At 38.5% G+C, this 19,057-nt stretch overlaps 2 protein-coding genes and 1 long non-coding RNA gene across 3 annotated transcripts; all 3 read right to left on the bottom strand.

Annotated features, from left to right (window-relative positions):
• Window positions 1-1,346: 1,346 nt before the first annotated feature.
• On the bottom strand, window positions 1,347-3,851 carry LOC131326620 (mitochondrial metalloendopeptidase OMA1-like). Its single transcript, XM_058359465.1, has 3 exons — window positions 2,780-3,851; window positions 2,369-2,505; window positions 1,347-2,267 (listed from the first exon to the last, which is right to left on the bottom strand). Exons 1-3 carry the CDS (start codon window positions 3,704-3,706, stop codon window positions 2,171-2,173), a joined length of 1,161 nt encoding a protein of 386 aa, XP_058215448.1. The 5' UTR covers window positions 3,707-3,851; the 3' UTR covers window positions 1,347-2,170.
• A 3,399-nt stretch (window positions 3,852-7,250) lies between these two features.
• LOC131326491 (4-hydroxy-tetrahydrodipicolinate synthase, chloroplastic-like) lies at window positions 7,251-9,771 on the bottom strand. Its single transcript, XM_058359286.1, has 3 exons — window positions 9,353-9,771; window positions 8,889-8,972; window positions 7,251-8,353 (listed from the first exon to the last, which is right to left on the bottom strand). Exons 1-3 carry the CDS (start codon window positions 9,442-9,444, stop codon window positions 7,426-7,428), a joined length of 1,104 nt encoding a protein of 367 aa, XP_058215269.1. The 5' UTR covers window positions 9,445-9,771; the 3' UTR covers window positions 7,251-7,425.
• A 4,564-nt stretch (window positions 9,772-14,335) lies between these two features.
• On the bottom strand, window positions 14,336-17,653 carry LOC131326492 (uncharacterized). Its single transcript, XR_009200007.1, has 5 exons — window positions 17,457-17,653; window positions 16,560-16,871; window positions 16,385-16,461; window positions 15,487-15,598; window positions 14,336-14,686 (listed from the first exon to the last, which is right to left on the bottom strand). It is a non-coding gene; the product is annotated as an uncharacterized LOC131326492 (long non-coding RNA).
• Window positions 17,654-19,057: the final 1,404 nt, after the last annotated feature.

A 19,057-nucleotide genomic window follows, 5' to 3' on the forward strand; every position in this document is an offset into this window, starting at 1 on the left:
TTTGCATATTCCTGGAGAGAGATTAAAAAAAAAAGTGTAAGTAACTACCGTAGAGAAGTTCTTTCAATCCATCAAGTATCAACTCCTTTATTCTCATTTGAACATATGAGATCTGCGTAAGAAGGCATAAAACAATGCAATTGGAACCAGCCTTTTACATTTCCTGCGATCACTCATTAGTGGTTACCAAAGTACAATGAATAAAAAACCTGCAATTCGACGGGAACAAAACTAACCTGCAGTTCAGCCGTTTGGCTCGGGCTGTTGGAATCTTAAGTTGTCATATCTACGACTACTGAAAACCATGCTTACGTCGATTCAGAATGAAGATAATGCCACACCATGTTAAGCGAGTTTCGAGATCAGATGGCAGGGTGGTCTGAAGATTGCTGACATCGGGTGGTCTGCACAATCCAGAGGCAAGAGATGAAGAACGTGTGGACTGTGGATCACCGGACTACCTTGCACGGGAAATGGCGGAGAACAAACCACACACTTATATTCAGTTGATAATTGGACTTTGGGTGTCCTTTTGTATGAGTTCTTGTATGGTGTCCCTCCACTTGAGTCTGAGAGCCAAGCTGATACAATCGAAAGGTGAGGAACAGATTCGTTTTGTTCTCTTGTGTTTTGGGGATTCATGTGGTGTTTAGATATATCCTATCGCCAACGGGTTGAAAGGTGGATAATATAGTAACTTCGAATTGAATACAGGATTGTGAAGCTAAAAATCTCATTAGCTGTGTAAGCTTCTTTGTTCGCGTCCCATCATTTTAATTTTATGTTCATAAGTACGACTGCTATGAAAGGATTCGCCTTCAAACTTTGCAGCTGCTCTTGAAAGACTCGTCCAAGAGGCTCTTTCTTCAGAAGATCAGGAGAACGTACCCTTGGATAATTATGAATGCTGATAACATGGAAGATACTAATACAATTCTCTGTCCTGAACTATTCTCAATTTCTGCACATGCCACAGAAATTCATTTATCGACATGGAATCATGATGGTGTACATGTACGCAATCATAAAGCACTGTATTTATCAATTGAAAATTTGGAACTGATAAGCTCAGATAGATCGAACTTGTCAGGATGCGGCCATTGCTTGTCACTCCCCCGTATATGGCCATTGCTTCATTCCCTCAATGTTGGTTCTTTCATTAGTCGCGTAAGTCTACTTATTTGTGTCTCATCATTTTGAGTGTTAGCCTTATAAGTATGATTGCAATGAATGGATTCGCTGCTTTAACTTTGCAGCTACTCGTGAAGGACTCGTCTCAGCGGCTCTCTTTAGAAGATCATGGAGCACCCTTGGATAATTATGACCGATACCATGGACGATAATACCCATCTTAGCTCCCGGGTCCCAGGTCTCAAGCCTCAACACTACAGGTAAATACTGTTTGTCTATAAACTACTCCCAATTTCCGCAAAACTATTCTCAATTTCTGCCATGCCACTAATATTCGTTTATCAATATGGAATCATGATGGTATGTACGTACACAAGCAAAAACTGCTATATTTATTTCACCAATTGAAAATTTGGAACTGATTAGCCGATAGATCAAACTTGTCAAGATGTGACCATATGGATTTCTCTAATGAATCTCAACAATCAAGACACGCCCATATAAGAAAGTCACAACGAAGTACCTAAAAATTAGCGACACAAGAAACCCAACCGTAAGTAGCTGATAGACACAAACCCTCCACTACAATGACAGGAAAAAAAAATATGCTTTGCTTCTTCCTGACTACCAAAGACAAACCGTGGGGTCCCAGTGGATGAGGCACCTCCATACCAGCTGTGGTGCTTGGCTTCAATTTGGATAGCCTAATTCCTTCCTGAGGAAGGTTAAGAAAAAACACTCTCCTAACTACATCCCTAAACCCCTCTTCAAAAAAAGAAAGGAGAAAACTACACAAATGGCATTTGCTCCTTTGCTTGAAACTAGGCGTATGCCAATCAGATGCATGTACTCTTCTTCAATTGTAAGAAATAGCGTATCCTAAATGAAACTTCTGACCCCAAGGCCACTTTTGACTTCCTTGTATATGGCCACAGCTTGTTCCATCACCTTAGGTTCCTTCAGCTTCTTTGCTCTCTTACGCCAAGATGGATGACTTAAGAATAGACTAGCAAATAAACCACCTAAGGGTGGATATTGGTCATGCAAAGTACTCACAAAGTGGTGGTGCCAACTGTGGGTTATACCCAGCTGAGGCCATTAACATCAACCCGATGTAGTCTGCTTCCATTTCATGCCTAACCAATAACAAAATCAAAACAGAAATTACCTACCAAACATATTAAACAACGAAAACAAAATTTTAGGCATTGGATAGGGGATTAAATCAAAGATATACCGCCGGGAGATAAAGCTAAACACAAGGGCGAGCGGTACTTCAGAGTAGGGTATGAACATGAGCAGTGGCAGGGTACCGACAATATGTAGACACCTCGATAAATGTTCTAAGATATGCCGAGCTACCACATGCCCAACCTGAGCGAGGAAACAATGTTCAATCCTAACTTGTAATTATGTGGAACTGTTGTACCAAAACATAATGTGGAAAGTAGGAATTGTTTTCGTTTTCTTGTTTTTTCGAAGAAAAGAACCAAAGCGAATTTCATAGTATACATCAATATAGCTTGTGAAAATCCAGAAACGTATGTCTAGTGTTTCTTGAAGTATTTTGGTTATTTTCAGAAAAAATTACACAATAACAAATAGGGGTTCCAATGAATCAATCAAATGACACTGCTAGAAAATGTACCTCATGCCCAAGGCTGGCTGCTACCACTGCATCGGATTGGAGTTTTTCAAGAAGACTATTAGTCACCACAAGGGTACCATTAGTGAAACACCAGACATCATCAACTCCATCATCTTTTGTATCCACCACCATCACTTCCCATTTCATTCCATCCAAGTGCTCTGTATCGAATCTTGTACACCGTTTTCCGCTGTCAGGCAGCCTTAATCCGCTGTGCATTGCTTGAACTATCTCCTCCAATATCGACTTCACACAAACGGTTTGAGGGCTGTTTGGAGGGAGAATGAAACCTTTGTAGGACTCCTCCAAATCCTCTAACGTGGCACGTCCGAACGAACCAAACCGTGTAGGAAGCAAATGGTATCGGTTGGAATAAGGAATCCTCTTCAACTGAGTGTCAAAGAGGGTGGTACATAAACCACCGTAAAATAGTACAATTTTAGGTGCCCGGAGCAACTTCTTCCACATTAATAAATAGCATCCACACATATCAGAGTAATCATATTGGCCAAATAAGTGAAGCTTGACTTTGTGTAATGCTAATAACAAGGAATTTTTCAGTTTGGATTCCCGAATAGTAGTCTTTTGAATCCCCAATGCCCCTCCCTTCTCTCGCGACTCGCCGCCCAAACTCGACGTGAAGTTTTTCGAGCTCGTCATCAGCGCCACTTGCTCGGGACAATGCCGGTACCGCCGAGCAGGCGACATCGTCCGAGTCACCGAGTTCCGCCACTCGGCACGCCAGTAGTTCAAAATCGTACCGCCGTACTGTTGTTTGGCTATGGCGGAATCGTTTAACTCGGTGTGTATACGAGGCCGCCGAGCCGCGGATGAAGAGGCCTTCAATTGGGGATTAGGGTAGTGAAAAAGGGAACACTTTCGAGGGAGCTTTGATGATCTTCTTATCATGAAGTCGGAAAAAGCCATTGCTTGTGCCTGTGAAGTATGTTTTAAGCTTCGTCAATGGAGGCTTTCGTTTTAAGGTGGAATCATATTCATTAAATATACTATATCCCGAGTGACAGAAACGGTGGTGTTTGGGTGAGACAGGTCGGGGAAAAAGGTTAGACCATTGTTGTTCGAGACGCGAAAAAATTGGCTGATGAGAGGGATGAAGAGAGTATTTATTCGGTCAGTCAGCCGTGCTACCCTTGCCGCAGGATTTTTACTGATATCCGTTGTAGTTGATTTTTTTCAAAATCTCGTAAGAAAATATTTTAGAATTTATGGGTTTTACTGCATGGTTTGATTGCATCCAAGATTTCAAAAAAAAATACTCATAAATTTTAAAATATTAATTGTTCAATTTCGCTCCTACGAATTTAGAAAATATATGTACCGATATTGGTTGAAATTGAGGTGGGCCCCACGCGGGATGCGGTCAAACGTGCGGTAAGGTTAGACTTAATGTTATTCACCGGTCTTGGGTATTGCCACGTGGTGTATAACACCCTTATCCATCATAGTACATTTTTGTGGGGTTTATTTAGTATCTAGGGTTGCTCACGGTCCAGATCCAAATCCGCGCGTCATGATTTTTAAAAAATACAATCCGTGTTCGGAGCAAAAGTCCTGCGGTTCGGTTCCAATTCAATTCGTGAGTCATGGATCGACTACGATTTTATCCACATATTTATATATCATAAGAAAATAAGCAACCATCAAGAGGAAAAAAAAATTTAGCAATTTCTGAATTCTGCATTTCTGATTGACAGATTTAGTCTATATTTCCATCATTAGAAATCCATCATTGAAGGTTCAAGTGCAATAGTAATGCAGGTTAGGAATTAAGGTTTAAATTTTAGCCTTAGGACTATACGTATAACCTTTACGCCTAGGTTTTATATGAATATCCAGTCTATCACATTAATAAATAGTAGTACTAAAATAGTTTAAAATACTAGGACTGCTATAACTCGAATAATATAGACCAAGAAAAAATATGAAGGTAAACCACAATGAAATATAATAATGATCCAATTATTTATACATGCACACACATAATTATTTGAATATAATAAATATCTCACGGTCCAGTTCGGTTAATCCATGATTTTAAAATGAAAATCCATATCTGAACCGCGAGTCACGATTTTTTAAATTTTAAATCTATGTCCGGACCATTAATCCCCATTCCAATCAATAACGTATGGATCGGATCGGATTGTACCGATTTCACGGAAAGTTAGAAAGTTCCAAGAAATGGTGAAAGTGCCCCTTAATCTTACCGTGATCGGGAAGGAAACCACGCTTGTAATCTTGGCGTGGCGTTCCCAAAAGTGCGTAGCAGAGAGAGAGAGAGAATATCATCATCTCATCTACTGAAATACTAGCTTTGGATAGACCAGTTTGTTTTCCTCGAATTAGGCTGCAGTAGAAGATTCACTAGGACTTCACAATTCGATTCTATAAGAGCATCAACAATGTAATAATCAAAACTAAAAAGTTGCTAAAATTAGCAATATTTGCTTAAAAAAGTGCTCACATTGTAATAACCAAACTTAGCAACCTCTTAGCAACTCATTAAATTTTGACCTTTGAATAACCAAACTTAACAACTTTTACCAATAACCAAAACTCAATAACCAAACCCAATAACCAAATTCAAAACTAAAAAATTAAAAAACACCTCATATTAGAATTAATTTGATGTGGTCGGGTGCGTGATTGGAACTCGTTTGCAATTGGACATAGATGCATTGCGTATTGTGGGGGTTTTTTTTATAGAGATACAAAAATAACCAATATGGAGATCAAGTTTGTTAGGTTTGATTATGAACTAAATGGATAATCAAATGCTGACGTGACACATTTTGGTTATCGATTTTGATTATTCCCATTGCAGATGCTCTAATAGCCTCCGTCTTTCCCCATGCCTCAGCCGCCAAGGCCGATTATGCGACCTTCATTACTCGTAAAATCTGAAAAATGTTCTAGGTGCTACGACTTTTCTCTGTTTTGAATGTAGGTCACCTCAAATACTTGTTAAACAAATTCTCCAATTCTATCAATATTTAGTATTTTCAATCTTTCGTTCGTATTCCATTGTTCATGTCCTCCTGGTAATGAAGCTGATGCACAAAGAAAGAGACTGGAAACAGTCGTGGTTGAGCAATTTTCTACATTCTATTTGAGACGACTCGGAAACAGATCATTTGCCGATCGCCAGACCGATAGTCTGCATGGGTTGAAGCGTGAATAACGATAGAGGTGCGAAAGAAACTTGTGTTGCTTTCCCCAGAGGCAGTACTGGCTGTCCATCAACCCGGCCCGCCCGACAACCCGACCCGATCCAAAATACAGCTATCGGACGGTTCTGATCGGGTGGTCGGTTCGGGTTCGGGTCGAAATCTGAGAAAAAATGTGTGTGTCGGTCGGGTGTCGGATGTAGGGGATTATTTTCCATCCGACCCGAACCCGACCGATATTTCTATTATAAAAGCAAAAAAAAACCCTAATACCCACCTCAGTACCTCCCCTTTCCACTTTTCCGGTTCCTGAGTTCCGCCTCTCTCTCTCTCTACATAAACAGCAGTACAGTACACCCAGCCCCCACCCTAATCTCCCCTCCCCCTTCTCTCTCCCAAGTCCCAATCCAATCGACCCTCACCCTCTCGATCTCCACCTTGACTGAATCCAAGGGTTTTCAAATTCCCTCACCAAGATTCCTCCGTTCGCTTAAAAAATCGCAAGATCTGCGCATGGATTCCTGGGATTCGTTGGTCGCCATTCTCGTCTTCTTTGATCGACGGCGGCGGCACTCTGTTGACGACGATGGCGTTCTCAGTGCACTTGTTCGACCAGTTGTTTTTGAAGGTTGATGTTCTTGATTATTAGTGTATTTATGTTTTGAAATAGCAAGTGATGTTACTGATATTGATGGGTTCCTCGATCTGTATGCATATGGGTTCCTCGATCTCTTACTCCTGATTTCTGTATGAACTATGAAGTTTGTTTTTTTTTTTGGGTCCGACAACCCGACCGAACCCGACAGCTACAACCCGATCTCATTTCGGTCGGAGCCCGACCAGTGGTTCGGTCGGTTTCGGGTGCATATTTCATAATCCGACAAATAGTCAGGTCGGGCTCGACTCGACCCGAACCCGACCGATGGACAGCCCTAGGCAGTAGGTGTGTTTCTCCTGCGCTAGGTCAGGGGTGTCTAACTGACTTGTGAATTTCTCGCAAAAGATAAGACTGTTTCCCAACTCTACAGAAAACTCAAAACAAGTAGAAAACATGTTACCTACAGAAGAGGAAACAAACTCAAAGCATGTTGATAACCCCATGCATATAGCAGAAGCTGCCCAGAGTTGCTATCAAAACATTTGTCATCAAATCTCTTCATATAATGAAGCATTCCCATTACCCCATGTATTTAGGCACATTGAAAAGATGCATACCATGTATAGCTTATGCAAAAACGCAGAGGGAAAAAAGGAAACTGCAAATAAAACCTGGGGATCGAATATACCAAAAAATAAGCCATGCTTTATTTTCTAATGGCCATAATAAAACCATAGTAGTGCATTTAATTTAGGACAAATTTTTATCTTCAATAACTTGCTAGCAAGTTAAGAAACACAACTCATAGTCTAAAGCGAACAAATCCCGAAAGAAAAGTAAAATACCAAACTGACCTCAGACTAATACCGACCCACCAAAATAAAGTCATCGTCATCAAGAACCTGGACATCTCTTTTACCTACAAAATTCTCCCGCCCAATTTCCTTCACAAGCTTCACAAATTCCACCCTCTTTGCCAAGGGAAGCGGCACATAAGGTAGCCGGAAAACTGACCTCACAACCCCAAGCTGAGCCAATGCTGTGTTTAGGCCAATGGGATTAGGCTCTTGGAAAAGCCACTTCATTAAAGGCAAAACCATTGCATTTAGAGAAGGGTTCTTTCCCCCAAAGATAAGCTCATGCATCAAACCTGGAACCAAATTGCTGGTGACTGAAACAACTCCAACAGCACCATGGCTCCATCTAGAGTCATGGCATTCATCATCATTCCCACTCCACACCACAATTCCATTTTTCGTATAATTCTCCACCCGGTCGTTTCCAACACACTCTTTTACACCTGCCAAATTGGCACTCTTTGCCACACTGTGAATTACAAGCGGAGGGATATCTTGCCCAGTTCGTGAAGGCACGTTGTATATAATTGTGGGGCCCATAGGGAGTACGCTATTAAAATGAGAAACCAAACCCTCCAAGGAGGTTTTGCCATAGTAAGGGTTGATGTGGAGAGCGGCGTGCATTCCGACCGCAAAACCTTGCTCAGTTGCGTGGATTGCTTCCCTTGTAGAGTTGCTTCCCGTGTTTCCGATAACCTTGATTGATCCCCCAAAACAGTTCACTGTGTGACCAATAAGCATTATGTGCTCATCCCAGCTCATCAATTGACCTTCACCAGTTGTGCCGCCCACAATCACAGCTTCTGCCCCGTGTTCTATCTGCATGTTCACCAATGCATCGTAGGCTTCAAGATCGAATCTGCCATCTGGTAAATATGGAGTTTTGATTGCAGTAATTAATCTCAGAGCCTTGATGTCCTCTACAGATGTCCTGTGTACGTAAAAAAAAGAGCATATAACCATCTCTCGGACAAATCTTGTAACTTAATGCCAATTTTTCCTAGAATACAAATGTATGATAAGGAATGTGACATAAAATAAAGAATTTTCGAACACCCTGGTAAGATGATATAAAATTGTTGGTGTCACTACAGGTCATTTGGTGAATATCCAAGAAGAAATTTACCATAACATTTCAATTTACTTTCTTATGTACTTAGTCCTTTATGGAATGCAGATTTTACGAGAAAGGGCTGTAGATGTAACATCTTCGTGTAAAAATTGAAACAAAAGGAGTGGTTCAAAATGCTAATATCTCAATAGTTGAATAGGTTACCAGTTGGTGGATGCACAAGAGGAATGGAAATCGAAAGCCATTGTCCAGTCCTCATACGACATAAATGTAAAAAAGAAACAATCCCACCCTTCCATATCTTGCGGTAAGGAATAGGAGAAACCAGTCAGCTCACAGCCAGTATAGTCCTATTCCTACACCACACATGAACAAGCATATCATAGGAGGTTACCGGTTTTTCACTTCAAAGCTACGCATAGGAAGGTGAAAATTAGGGATTGCGGCAGCTCGTGGGGACCTCCATTTTGCATTCCTCCTGCGGAGAACCAAACGAAACTGCATTAGCATAGCACATTTTCTTGAAATAATTGCAGCAAGAGAATAACCAATTTTAGCTTCAGATTGCCAGTAGCTAATCTTTGAAGATAAATAGGCCTAAAACTTTTCTTCTGTCCAAAACAATGCACAACGAAAAAATGTTTCAAACTCAAAAATTAATTACCAGTTGAGAAAAGGTTCGTATTTTGTTTAAAGTCAAACCAACTAGGGTAAGTCCATTTATTTTTTCACAACTGAGGTCTAGGACTAAATGCAAGGGGTTTTGGCTAGTAAGGAGTTGTTTGTCGTATTGTACAGAGGAGTACCAAATAATTCAAACAGATATTTAAAAATGATAGATAATGGTTCGGATTTAACCTCGTGGGAGGTGGAAACTGGAGAGCAGAGTCCCTCAAGCACACACTGCTAGTAAAGCAGCTCTTGAACGCAGCCGCCACGGCAACCAACATATTCGATCCGATATATCAGATAATACAAACGCAGAGATCTAATCAGAGCGGATTATTCGATCGTTATTGTTTCAGCAAATTGTGATGGTAGCATACGTTGAAATAATAATGATAGTGAGAATCGACGAGGTCAGAGCGATGGTGGCGGAGGTGATGGTGGTGGTACGGCGGCCGGAACGGAGGAGGTCGAAGGAGGAGCTCAGGCGGCGCATGTCGGTTGTCGGCGGCGGCGGCGTGTTGATAAAGCTGGATTTTGTTGAAGTGTTTGTTCGTGTAGAATGGGGGTTGGCTGCGGTTTCCTCTGATTTTCCTAGGGTTTATGTGATACTCCGTCTGTTCCAAAATGTTTGTCCGGTCCGCAAAACAAAATCTTAAAAATAATACAATTTTTGCAAAGAAAAATTCAAAAATTTTTTAACTACGTACGAGATATCAATGAGTTCTTCTAATTTGTGAAAAAAATTTAAATTTTTTCTTTACAAAATTATATTATTTTTAAGTTATCGTTTTGCAGATTTGACAAATAATTTGGGACGGAGGGAGTAAATAAAAGGGTAAATTGCACTGATCTCTCCTGAGGTTTCTCATAGTGACAGTGACCTACTTTCAGGTTTTAAAAATTGACAAAAACTCTCCCTCTCCTTGACTTTTTGGTCTTTTTTTTTGTCGTTTTTTTTTTGAATTTTTTTTCCAACTTTTGTCTATATTATACTATACCAAATCCTCTAGTCGAGACGGAAAATGTGATGTAAAAATTTGACCCGAGTCTTGCAAATATTAACAAAAAGCAACCAAAAAGATCTTGCCAAAAATCTCCCGGAAAATTAGGCCGAACTCGTCTGCTTAACGAAATTGATCTCTCAAAGTGACAGAGACCTACCTTTAAGTTCCAAAATTTGACAAAAACCTCTCATCTGATTAACTATTCAGTTTCGATTCTCCCTTTACTCAATTAAGAATTATGAAAGAAAAAGAATTTGATGAACTTGCATCAAAATGAGTATACAATGCCCCATTTTTACTTTTCTCTGAGCCTTTGATGCCATCTATGTCAAGGATGAAAATACAAAACTACCCCCTTAGTCCTACCAAACACACTACCTATGCTAAGAAATTATGTTCATCGAATATATGGTGATATGATATTTTTTTGGAACGCGTTTATGTTAAAAAATAGTTTCAATCCGGTGTTTTAGTTTTATTTTCCACATTAATGAATTCCGAAAATATATCAATTATTGAATCATGATATATTCATCATACATCTTGGCCAACAAAAACATAATAAATTGTTCAGAAACATGATAATTTACTCAATCGACTAAACCATGGTCAATTTATTAAGAAAATGATCAATCTCAAAAACATGATAAATTTCGGTAATTCAATTTCAAACATGCAAAAAGAAACTTACGCACTTAAACTCCACCAAACAGGAGTTCGCTTCTTTTCTGATTAGCGTTTAACACAATGAAAGAAGAAGGGATGAGTTGTTGAGGTATAGGTTTACTGTCAAATGGAACCCGTGTATCTTGGGAAAGGGATTTGCATATTGGACTTTGGAAGAGGAGATGAAGAATTCGAGTTATTTAGAGAGTTTATCGGAGGTGCGAAATTGGAAATTTGTTCACATTCTGGACGTGGTAAATTAGGAATGTAGAACCATGGAAATTTGTGTTGAGGGTAGTTTTGGGTTTCACAAAATTCAAGACTGAAACCTAACACCTAACTTTTTATATCATCTAGGATGATTACCTAACAGAAAGTCCAAGGAACCCGACCAAAGGGATCCTGACGGCACGCCGAGTCCACTTTGGTTACCAAACGGCTGATCCGAATTGTCCAAAAATTCTAAAAAAAATACATACAAAAAAATGGTGTGTTTGGGTCGGCCACCTACATACATCGAATGCCGTTGATTCTCGCGCAGGCCCACTCGGTTTTTTTTTTTTAGAATTTTTGGACAGCTCGAATCAACCGTCCGGTGGCCGGAATGGGCCCGGCGCGGCGTCGGGATTCGGTCGGGAACTGTAGCACGGCTGATTACCTAAACCACACTAGAAAGATAGATTGACTAGTATAGTCTTACATAGAGTCAAGCTCATAAAAACCCACCCAACTACTCAACCACCAATCATAAAAAGCTCATCGTTTAGGCGACTCCTATAACTAAAAATCAAAAGTCTACCTGGAAAATAATTTTATTATTATTATTAGTATAAGTTAATCTAATGTTATACTAAGTACGTGAATAAATTTGAGTAAATATTTTTCTATTCTCTATCGACATGAAGCAATTATTTCTCTGATATCGCACCATTATTTCGTATCTTCTCTTTGCCATGTTGCTCTTATTTCTTTAGAAAATCATACATACAGGGATCAGTTTAGTTGGGAACACTTTTATTTTTATTTTTATATATAGTATTTTTCAATAGGACCGAAGTTCGTAGGAGGTTAATTCTCACTTGGCGCGAGAGTGAGACCCTGGGGTGAATTCGTCTGCGAGACTGCAACTAAGCAGTAACCTTTTCGATTACGTTGAGCATCCTTTTCAGTTTCTGATTATAGTCTAGCTCCCTGTGTGTGCATCTGGGCAAATTTAATTAAGAACACTCATCCTTCAAACATTCCTGTACCAGCAAAAATTATACAAACTTCAGCTACACCCTCGAAAGACGACTTACAAGCATTATATTACAAAAAGAGTGTTTCTTTTTACACAACATCCTTGCAGGGGAAAAAAAAAAAACAGAAACACATAAGTGAGTAAAGTAGAAGAGAGAGTTTGAGCAGTTACAAAACTATGCACTGGGGCTTCCTATCCTTGCAAATCGGCATACGAAACACCAGTTGAACACAAAGGAGCTCAGGAACATTTTCGACAAAAGTTTCCATTTAATAAAACACCCTCGAGTACAGGATCATTTACACCAAGTGATTTGGGTGATTCCCTCAACATAACCTCCACCAGTGATTCTGCCAGAAACTGAGGTGAATGAGGAAAGAGTTGCACCGATTAAGGTTAGAGTGCCTCAAATATCAAGAGCAAGTGGGTGTACACAAAGTCAGTACGATCTCAGAGAGAGATTAGCAACAAACATGCAAGAATCCCGATCACAACCAGTAGATAGAAAAAAGAAAAGAAAAGAGGCTGAAGAACAAACAGAGGTAGATAAAGAACACACACAAGCAGAACAAACACAACCAACAGGCTCTAACCGGTGCAATTTGCAGTCTATATGTAGAGTACTCAAGGATACCAAATTGAATGACCGACATATAGCATCCCTCAAGAAAACGCCATTTTGGTTATTGATTGAAGCTATTATGAATAAGAAGCTATTAAGTGATAATTGTAGAAAGTACGACGAAGTGGTTCTGAAAGTTATACAGTCATAAGAAGAATATAGCAGAAGTTTTATAGTGGGTGACAGGAAGTTGAAGCTAACAAAGAGCACGTGAAGGTTATTTTTGGTATTTCTTGTGGTTCTGTTGGGATGGTGGAAACAAATACAAAGAAAGAAAGCGTTGCATTAGCCAAGAGGCTTGAAATCAAAGAGGCAAGGTTATCAGCACCAGCCATGAAGCAAAAGATCAAGAAACTGAAAAGTAGTGAGAAGGAACAAGATGTGGATGATGTTGTGAGATTACTCTGTCTATACCTTTGTGTAACATTGTTTTTCTCCAACCAAGGAACTACAGTCAACTGGTCGTATGTACAACACATGAAATATCTCGAAAAAGTGAAGCAATATGACTGGACAGAAGCTATCGCAAAGTACCTGCTTATGTTAATTCACAACAATCACAAAGAACTACTAGTAATGAAAACATAACTCTACTCAAATTCTTTGATTTAAAATCAAGTTACTTGTGTTATTGATTTTTAATTTTTTTTTCTAGCAGTATTAGCTTTGCGAGCACACAAAACTCGTAGAAGTAAAAAATCCAAATGCAATTCCAAGAGTAGTCAAATGGAAAATTTCAGAAGCCTCAAGTTTTTCGAACAACTGAGTCAACTTCCCGCTGATAAAATAATAATGTCTCTTCTTCTCTTTATCACCAGAAAGTTGACTCAGTTGTTCGAAATCCTTGAGGCTTTTCTGAATGTCTGAAATTTTCCATTTGACCAATCTTGGAACTGCATTCGGATTTTTTACTTCTACGAGTTTTGTGTGCTCGCAAAGCCAATACGGTTAGAAAAAAATTTCAAAATCAATAACACAAGTAACGTGATTTTAAATCAAAGAATTTGAGTAGAGTTGTGTTTTCATTACCAGTAGTAGCATGGTAGATCCGTTAAGCTCTTTGTGATTGTTGTGAACTGACATAAACAGGTACTTTGTGATAGCTTCTGCCAAGTCATATTGGTTCACTTTTTCGAGATCTTTCATGTGTTGTACTTGTACATAGGACCAGTTGACTGTAGTTCCTTGGTTGGAGAAAAACAGCGTTACACAAAGGTATAGACAGAGTAATCTCACAACATCATCCACATCTTGTTCCTTCTCACTACTTTTCAGTTCCTTGATCTTTTGCTTCATGGCTGGTGCTGATAGCATTGCCTCTTTGATTTCAAGCCTCTTGGTTAATGCAACGCTTTCTTTCTTTATATTTGTTTCCACCACCTCAACAGAACCACAAGAAATACCAAAAATAAACTTCACGTGCTCCTTTGTTAGCTTCAACTTTCTATTACCCACTATAAAACTTCTGCTATCTTCTTCATATTTTCTTCATATTCTTCATATGACTGTAAAACTCTCAGAACCAATTCATCGTACTTTCTACAATTATCACTTAACAGTTTCTTATTCATAATAGCTTCAATCAATAACCAAAATGGCGTTTTCTCGAGGGATGCTATATGTCGGTCATTCAATTTGGCATCCTTGAGTACTCTACATATAGACTGCAAATTGCACCGGTTAGAGCCCGTTGGTTGTGTTTGTTCTGCTTGTGTGTGTTCTTTATCTACCTCTGCTTGTTCTTCAGGCTCTTTTCTACCCATTTTTCTTTTCTTTTTTTTATTTACTAGTTGTGATCGGGATTATTGCATGTTTGTTGCTAATCTCTCTCTAAGATCGTACTCTTGCTCTTGACATTTGAGGCACTCTAACCTTAATCGGTGCAACTCTTTCCTCATTCACCTCAGTTTCTGGCAGAATCACTGGTGTTGGGGTTTAACTCTCATTATTTGAGCTTTCCTAAAATCCGTGTTCGTGTCTTTTTGCCAGCGCTGCATAGTTTTAAAAGGACACACAAAAATTAGAAAAAACAAAATAGACATTCACACAATTGTAAAACCAATAAAGCAAAGTATTGAAACAAAGCAGACCCGGCTTCTTGGCACAAACAACTTCACAGATTGTGATGCATTGAAAAAAAATATTGACCTTTTTCATGCTAAATCACATATTAGGATCCTTAATCTTATTCTTCTTGATTTCATTGACATTGACTAGTGTCGTGTCGCTCCAGGGTCATACTAAGTTAGTTGTCTTTCATGTGCTCAACAAAGGAAACCATTGAAGCCGTAAACAAAGTTTGCAATTAGGATCCTGAAAACTGGCCCGGAGGTATGGTAAATTAAGGTTGTAGTTGGAAATATTGTTATACAATTAATAATGTGTCTCACTAGTTCTGACAAACACGGCTTGGATTCTGCATATAAAAAGTGACTGGAGCATGAAAAGTTCAGACTCTAGTCTTAGATTATTAAAACTTCTTCAAACATCTGGAGCTGAAGAATTATAAATTTAGTTCTATAATAAGGCAGCAAATGCAAAGAGTTTTTTTTGGGACAGCTGATGGAATCTGCAGTCTAGACACAAACTTTGCACTCTACACACAAACTTTGCAATCTAGACACAAACTTTGCACTCTCCACACAAACTTTGCAGTCTAGATATCAACTTTGCACTCTACACAAAAACTTTGCAGTCCAGACACAAACTTTGCAGTCTACACACATACTTTGCTGTTGCATAGTGTACATAATGATGAATGAAAACTGAATTTAAAACTGTTAATACGTACTTTTCTTCATCATTGTAACTGTCAGTGCAGCAGGGCTTGCAAAAGTTCGCACAATGTGGAATTTAGAGATGCTGCGATGAATTTTTCAGCTTCGAATCCACCAAAAGGTAAACTACATTGTTGACAATAGCAGTTGCTGAGTAAAACCCTAAGGAAGGGACTCAAAACCGTACAAGGCACTAAAAAACCCTAAAATGTGACCCCAAAAACCTAAAATGTACAAAGGCACTCAAAAACCTTAATCGTACGAGTTGCTGATGAGTTCACGGAGAAAGATCACGATTTTCAAAAACTAATTGTTATATGATACGTCTTGTCTCTATTTCTGAAGAAACTCGATTTCTGAAAAACAGTAGAGACAGAATGGCAGATACGGAGAAGTCAGAGTAGTCGGAGTAGTCGTGTCTTCTCCATTGAGCTTCTCCAATGTCAGTAGTCGGAGGAGTCGCGTCTTCTCTAATATCTGGTGAAGTGTCACTAATTTTTTTGAAAAGTGTTTTTTGCTCAAATCTAGAAAATGTTCACTAGTTTTCATAACAAAGTGCCACTTTTTGTAAAGTGTTTAGCGTCCAGATCCAGTGGATGTTCATAATAATTACTCTTACTCACAGAGGTTATATCTAGTGAAGTGTCACTAATTTTTTGAAACTTATTTCACTCAATCAGATCAACTAGTCCTCTTTTGCTATATTGGTTCTTCTGTAAGGAATTTCGACGAAAACATGGTGTGCAAAGTTTTCTATTAGGAATTTCGACAAACACATGGTGTGCAAAGTTGGAGACCCACTCTAAACTTTATGAAAGTTAGATAGATCAATGAACAAAGCTACAAAGCTATTTCGAACTACAGAACAAATCTAGTGAGCTGTCATTAAATATTTAAGAATGTTATACGTACTTTTCTTCCTCCCTGTGACGTGACTGTCGTACAGCACCGCGACGGATTTTTCCTCTTCAAGTCACCCAAAAGGTAATCTATATTGTTGACAATAGCAGTTGCTGAGTAAAACCCTAAACAAGGGAGTCAAAACCGTACGAATGCACTAAAAAACCTAAAATGTGATAGAACTTACCCCCAAAAACCTACGCCATACGAAGGCACACAAAAACCTTAACTGTACGAGTTGCCGATGAGTTGACGGAGAAAGAACTCGATTTTCAAAAACTGATTGTGACCTGATACGTCTTGTCTCTAGGTTTTGAAAAACTCGATTTCTAAAGAACAGTAGAGAGAGAATGGCCCATACAGAGACGTTTCCGTTCCAGGCGGAGATCAACCAGCTGTTGAGTTTCTCCGATGTGAGTAGTCATCTCTTCTCTAGCGTAGTCGTTTCTTCTCCGATGCGAACGGTCGATCGATTTTGGGAAAGTTACGGAGTGTATTCCTGTAAAAAAAAAAAAATTTCAGCCCCTTTTTTTTTACGAACACTTACATTCTTTCCTGATAATTATCAAGCCACCACACCAGCAACCTAATGTTGTCATTATCAAAGAAACTACTGGATTTGATTTTCCCAATTCCAACACAAACAAAATCAGCCAAGGAGTATCTCATTTTCTCAGCCAAGAAAAGCCAGAAGAAATCAGTGAACACCTACGGAGTATATGATTTCTTTCTTCCCTGTTACTCCACGTTATTAGCTACTAATTAACCAAAAACCACAAAAAGGAATGCTTTCTATTATGTGTGCATGTGTGGACTTATATCTCAGCTTCAGGCTTCCCTGTTACTCCATGTTATCAGCTACTAATTAACCAAAAACCACAACTAGTAAACTGGATTCATTTTCGATCACAGGCTCCAAACAATTAACTGAAATTAGTTACCAAATTTTTTTTTTAAACAGAAATCATGGATTGTCTACTCTAATCAATGTTATTGACCAAACAAAAAGCCCTAATTTCGCATTCAATCAAAAAAGCCCTAATTTTTTTTTCAAGATTCCTGGAATTCACAAACGGAGATATACCTTATTTGTCAAGAGTCTTTGTTGTCCTTCATTGTCATGGGTAATCGTCATCGTCGGTCGTGTGTGTTATCTTCTCTGGTTTCCAAACAAATCCCTAGGATTTTCAAAGAGAGAGTGAGAGTCAGCTCTGGAAATCAATCGAGAGAGTAATCGAGAGAGAGAGAAATAGAGCCAGAAATTGTTCAGATGATCAGCTCAGAGATACCTGATATGATCAGGACTATATATATCCCGGTAATTTTTTTTTTTTTTGGCCGATTTCTAGCTACTACCTTTAAAAAATCACGTTTTGAACATATTGAGTAGCGCGAATCATCGAAATTTGATCCGAAAAAAGGAGGTGCGGACGGTCCTGATTGTAAGAGGTGTGAATTTGATCGGGACTGTATATATGGTATTCTCTTCTCTCTTTTTTTCTTCACTTTTATTTGACTGTTAAATTCAGTTCACTAACAAGTTTATCCCTAAAATCTATGAATTAGTAGTACTTAGCAAATATAGCCCTCAATAACCTTATATTTGTCTCATACTTTATTTTTCTTTCATCTGTCTTGACATCACTTTTATTGCAGTCATTAAGGCTCTGCTTGGAAAAGCTTTTATTTTCAGTTTTTTGTTTTTGTTTTCAATATTTTTTGAAACAAGCACCATAAACATGTTTGTGTTAGTACTATTTTTGTTTACAAAATAGATAATCAATTCTACTAGTTTACGGAAATTCTAGAAACACAAAAATTGCGTTTTCATTTGTTTTGAAAACACTTTCGGTAGCCCAAAAATAAATAAACAAAGCTATTATGGTCACCAAACATGTTTTTTATTTTTATTTTTAATAACTAAACAAAAACTGGCAATTTTATCAAACAAAGCCTAACTAACTTTAATTTCTTAATGACCTTAGGAATCAAATTATCTCATAAAATCTATAGTTTTTTTCATGTACATCCCGAATTCATTTGTAGCGTGTTCATTTGTGCCTTAGATGAAAGAAAGTTTTGTGTAATCATGAAATCTTAACAAAAAAAAAATTAATCGATTAAATTTTGTAATTGAATGCCAAAAGAAATTGGGACTGCAAGAGTAATAATTTTGTAATTGAAAAAGAAATTGGGGTTAAAGAGATTCTTTTTTGAGTTCAAATAGTATACTCTTGATATAAAGATAAATAAAATAATTCACTCATAATAGAGCCCAAGCTAAGAAAAAATCATCCAATTAATCAATTATACCAATCCTAGAAGCTCCTCGTTTAGGCAATTCCGGCAATTAAGAATCAGAGTCAACTGCAAATGCTTTTTTATTCTCTTTTATTAATTATCAAATATAAGTCAATATTATGTTCATACTAAGTAAATGAATGACTTTGAGTAAATATTTTTCAATATTCTAGAAGTCGCTAGGCGCTTGTCAGGCTGAAAAGAGCCGCCTAGCGCCTAGGCACCAACTAGTCGGCCGCATAAGTGCCCAGGCAGGAACTAGGCACCGACTAATTTGCTGCCTTATCTAGGCGGAGAGTAATCGGCTTAGGCGGCTGACTGGTAGAACACCGATACTTTTCTAGTATCTTGTTGATATGAAGTAAATGTTTTTCTAGTATCACA

The sequence above is a fragment of the Rhododendron vialii genome, chromosome 5a (assembly GCF_030253575.1).
Source record: "Rhododendron vialii isolate Sample 1 chromosome 5a, ASM3025357v1".
In the NCBI taxonomy this organism is placed as follows: domain Eukaryota; kingdom Viridiplantae; phylum Streptophyta; class Magnoliopsida; order Ericales; family Ericaceae; genus Rhododendron; species Rhododendron vialii.

Coding starts and splice junctions, on each gene's coding strand:
- LOC131326620 (XM_058359465.1), bottom strand. CDS start 3,706: ATGGCTTTTTCCGACTTCATGATAAGAAGATCATCAAAGCTCCCTCGA. Junction 2,506..2,779: donor CAGCCAGCCTTGGGCATGAG/GTACATTTTCTA, acceptor TTCCTCGCTCAG/GTTGGGCATGTGGTAGCTCG. Junction 2,268..2,368: donor TTTAGCTTTATCTCCCGGCG/GTATATCTTTGA, acceptor GTTATTGGTTAG/GCATGAAATGGAAGCAGACT.
- LOC131326491 (XM_058359286.1), bottom strand. CDS start 9,444: ATGTTGGTTGCCGTGGCGGCTGCGTTCAAGAGCTGCTTTACTAGCAGT. Junction 8,973..9,352: donor CAGTTTCCACCTCCCACGAG/GTTAAATCCGAA, acceptor GGTTCTCCGCAG/GAGGAATGCAAAATGGAGGT. Junction 8,354..8,888: donor AGCTTTGAAGTGAAAAACCG/GTAACCTCCTAT, acceptor TTACGTACACAG/GACATCTGTAGAGGACATCA.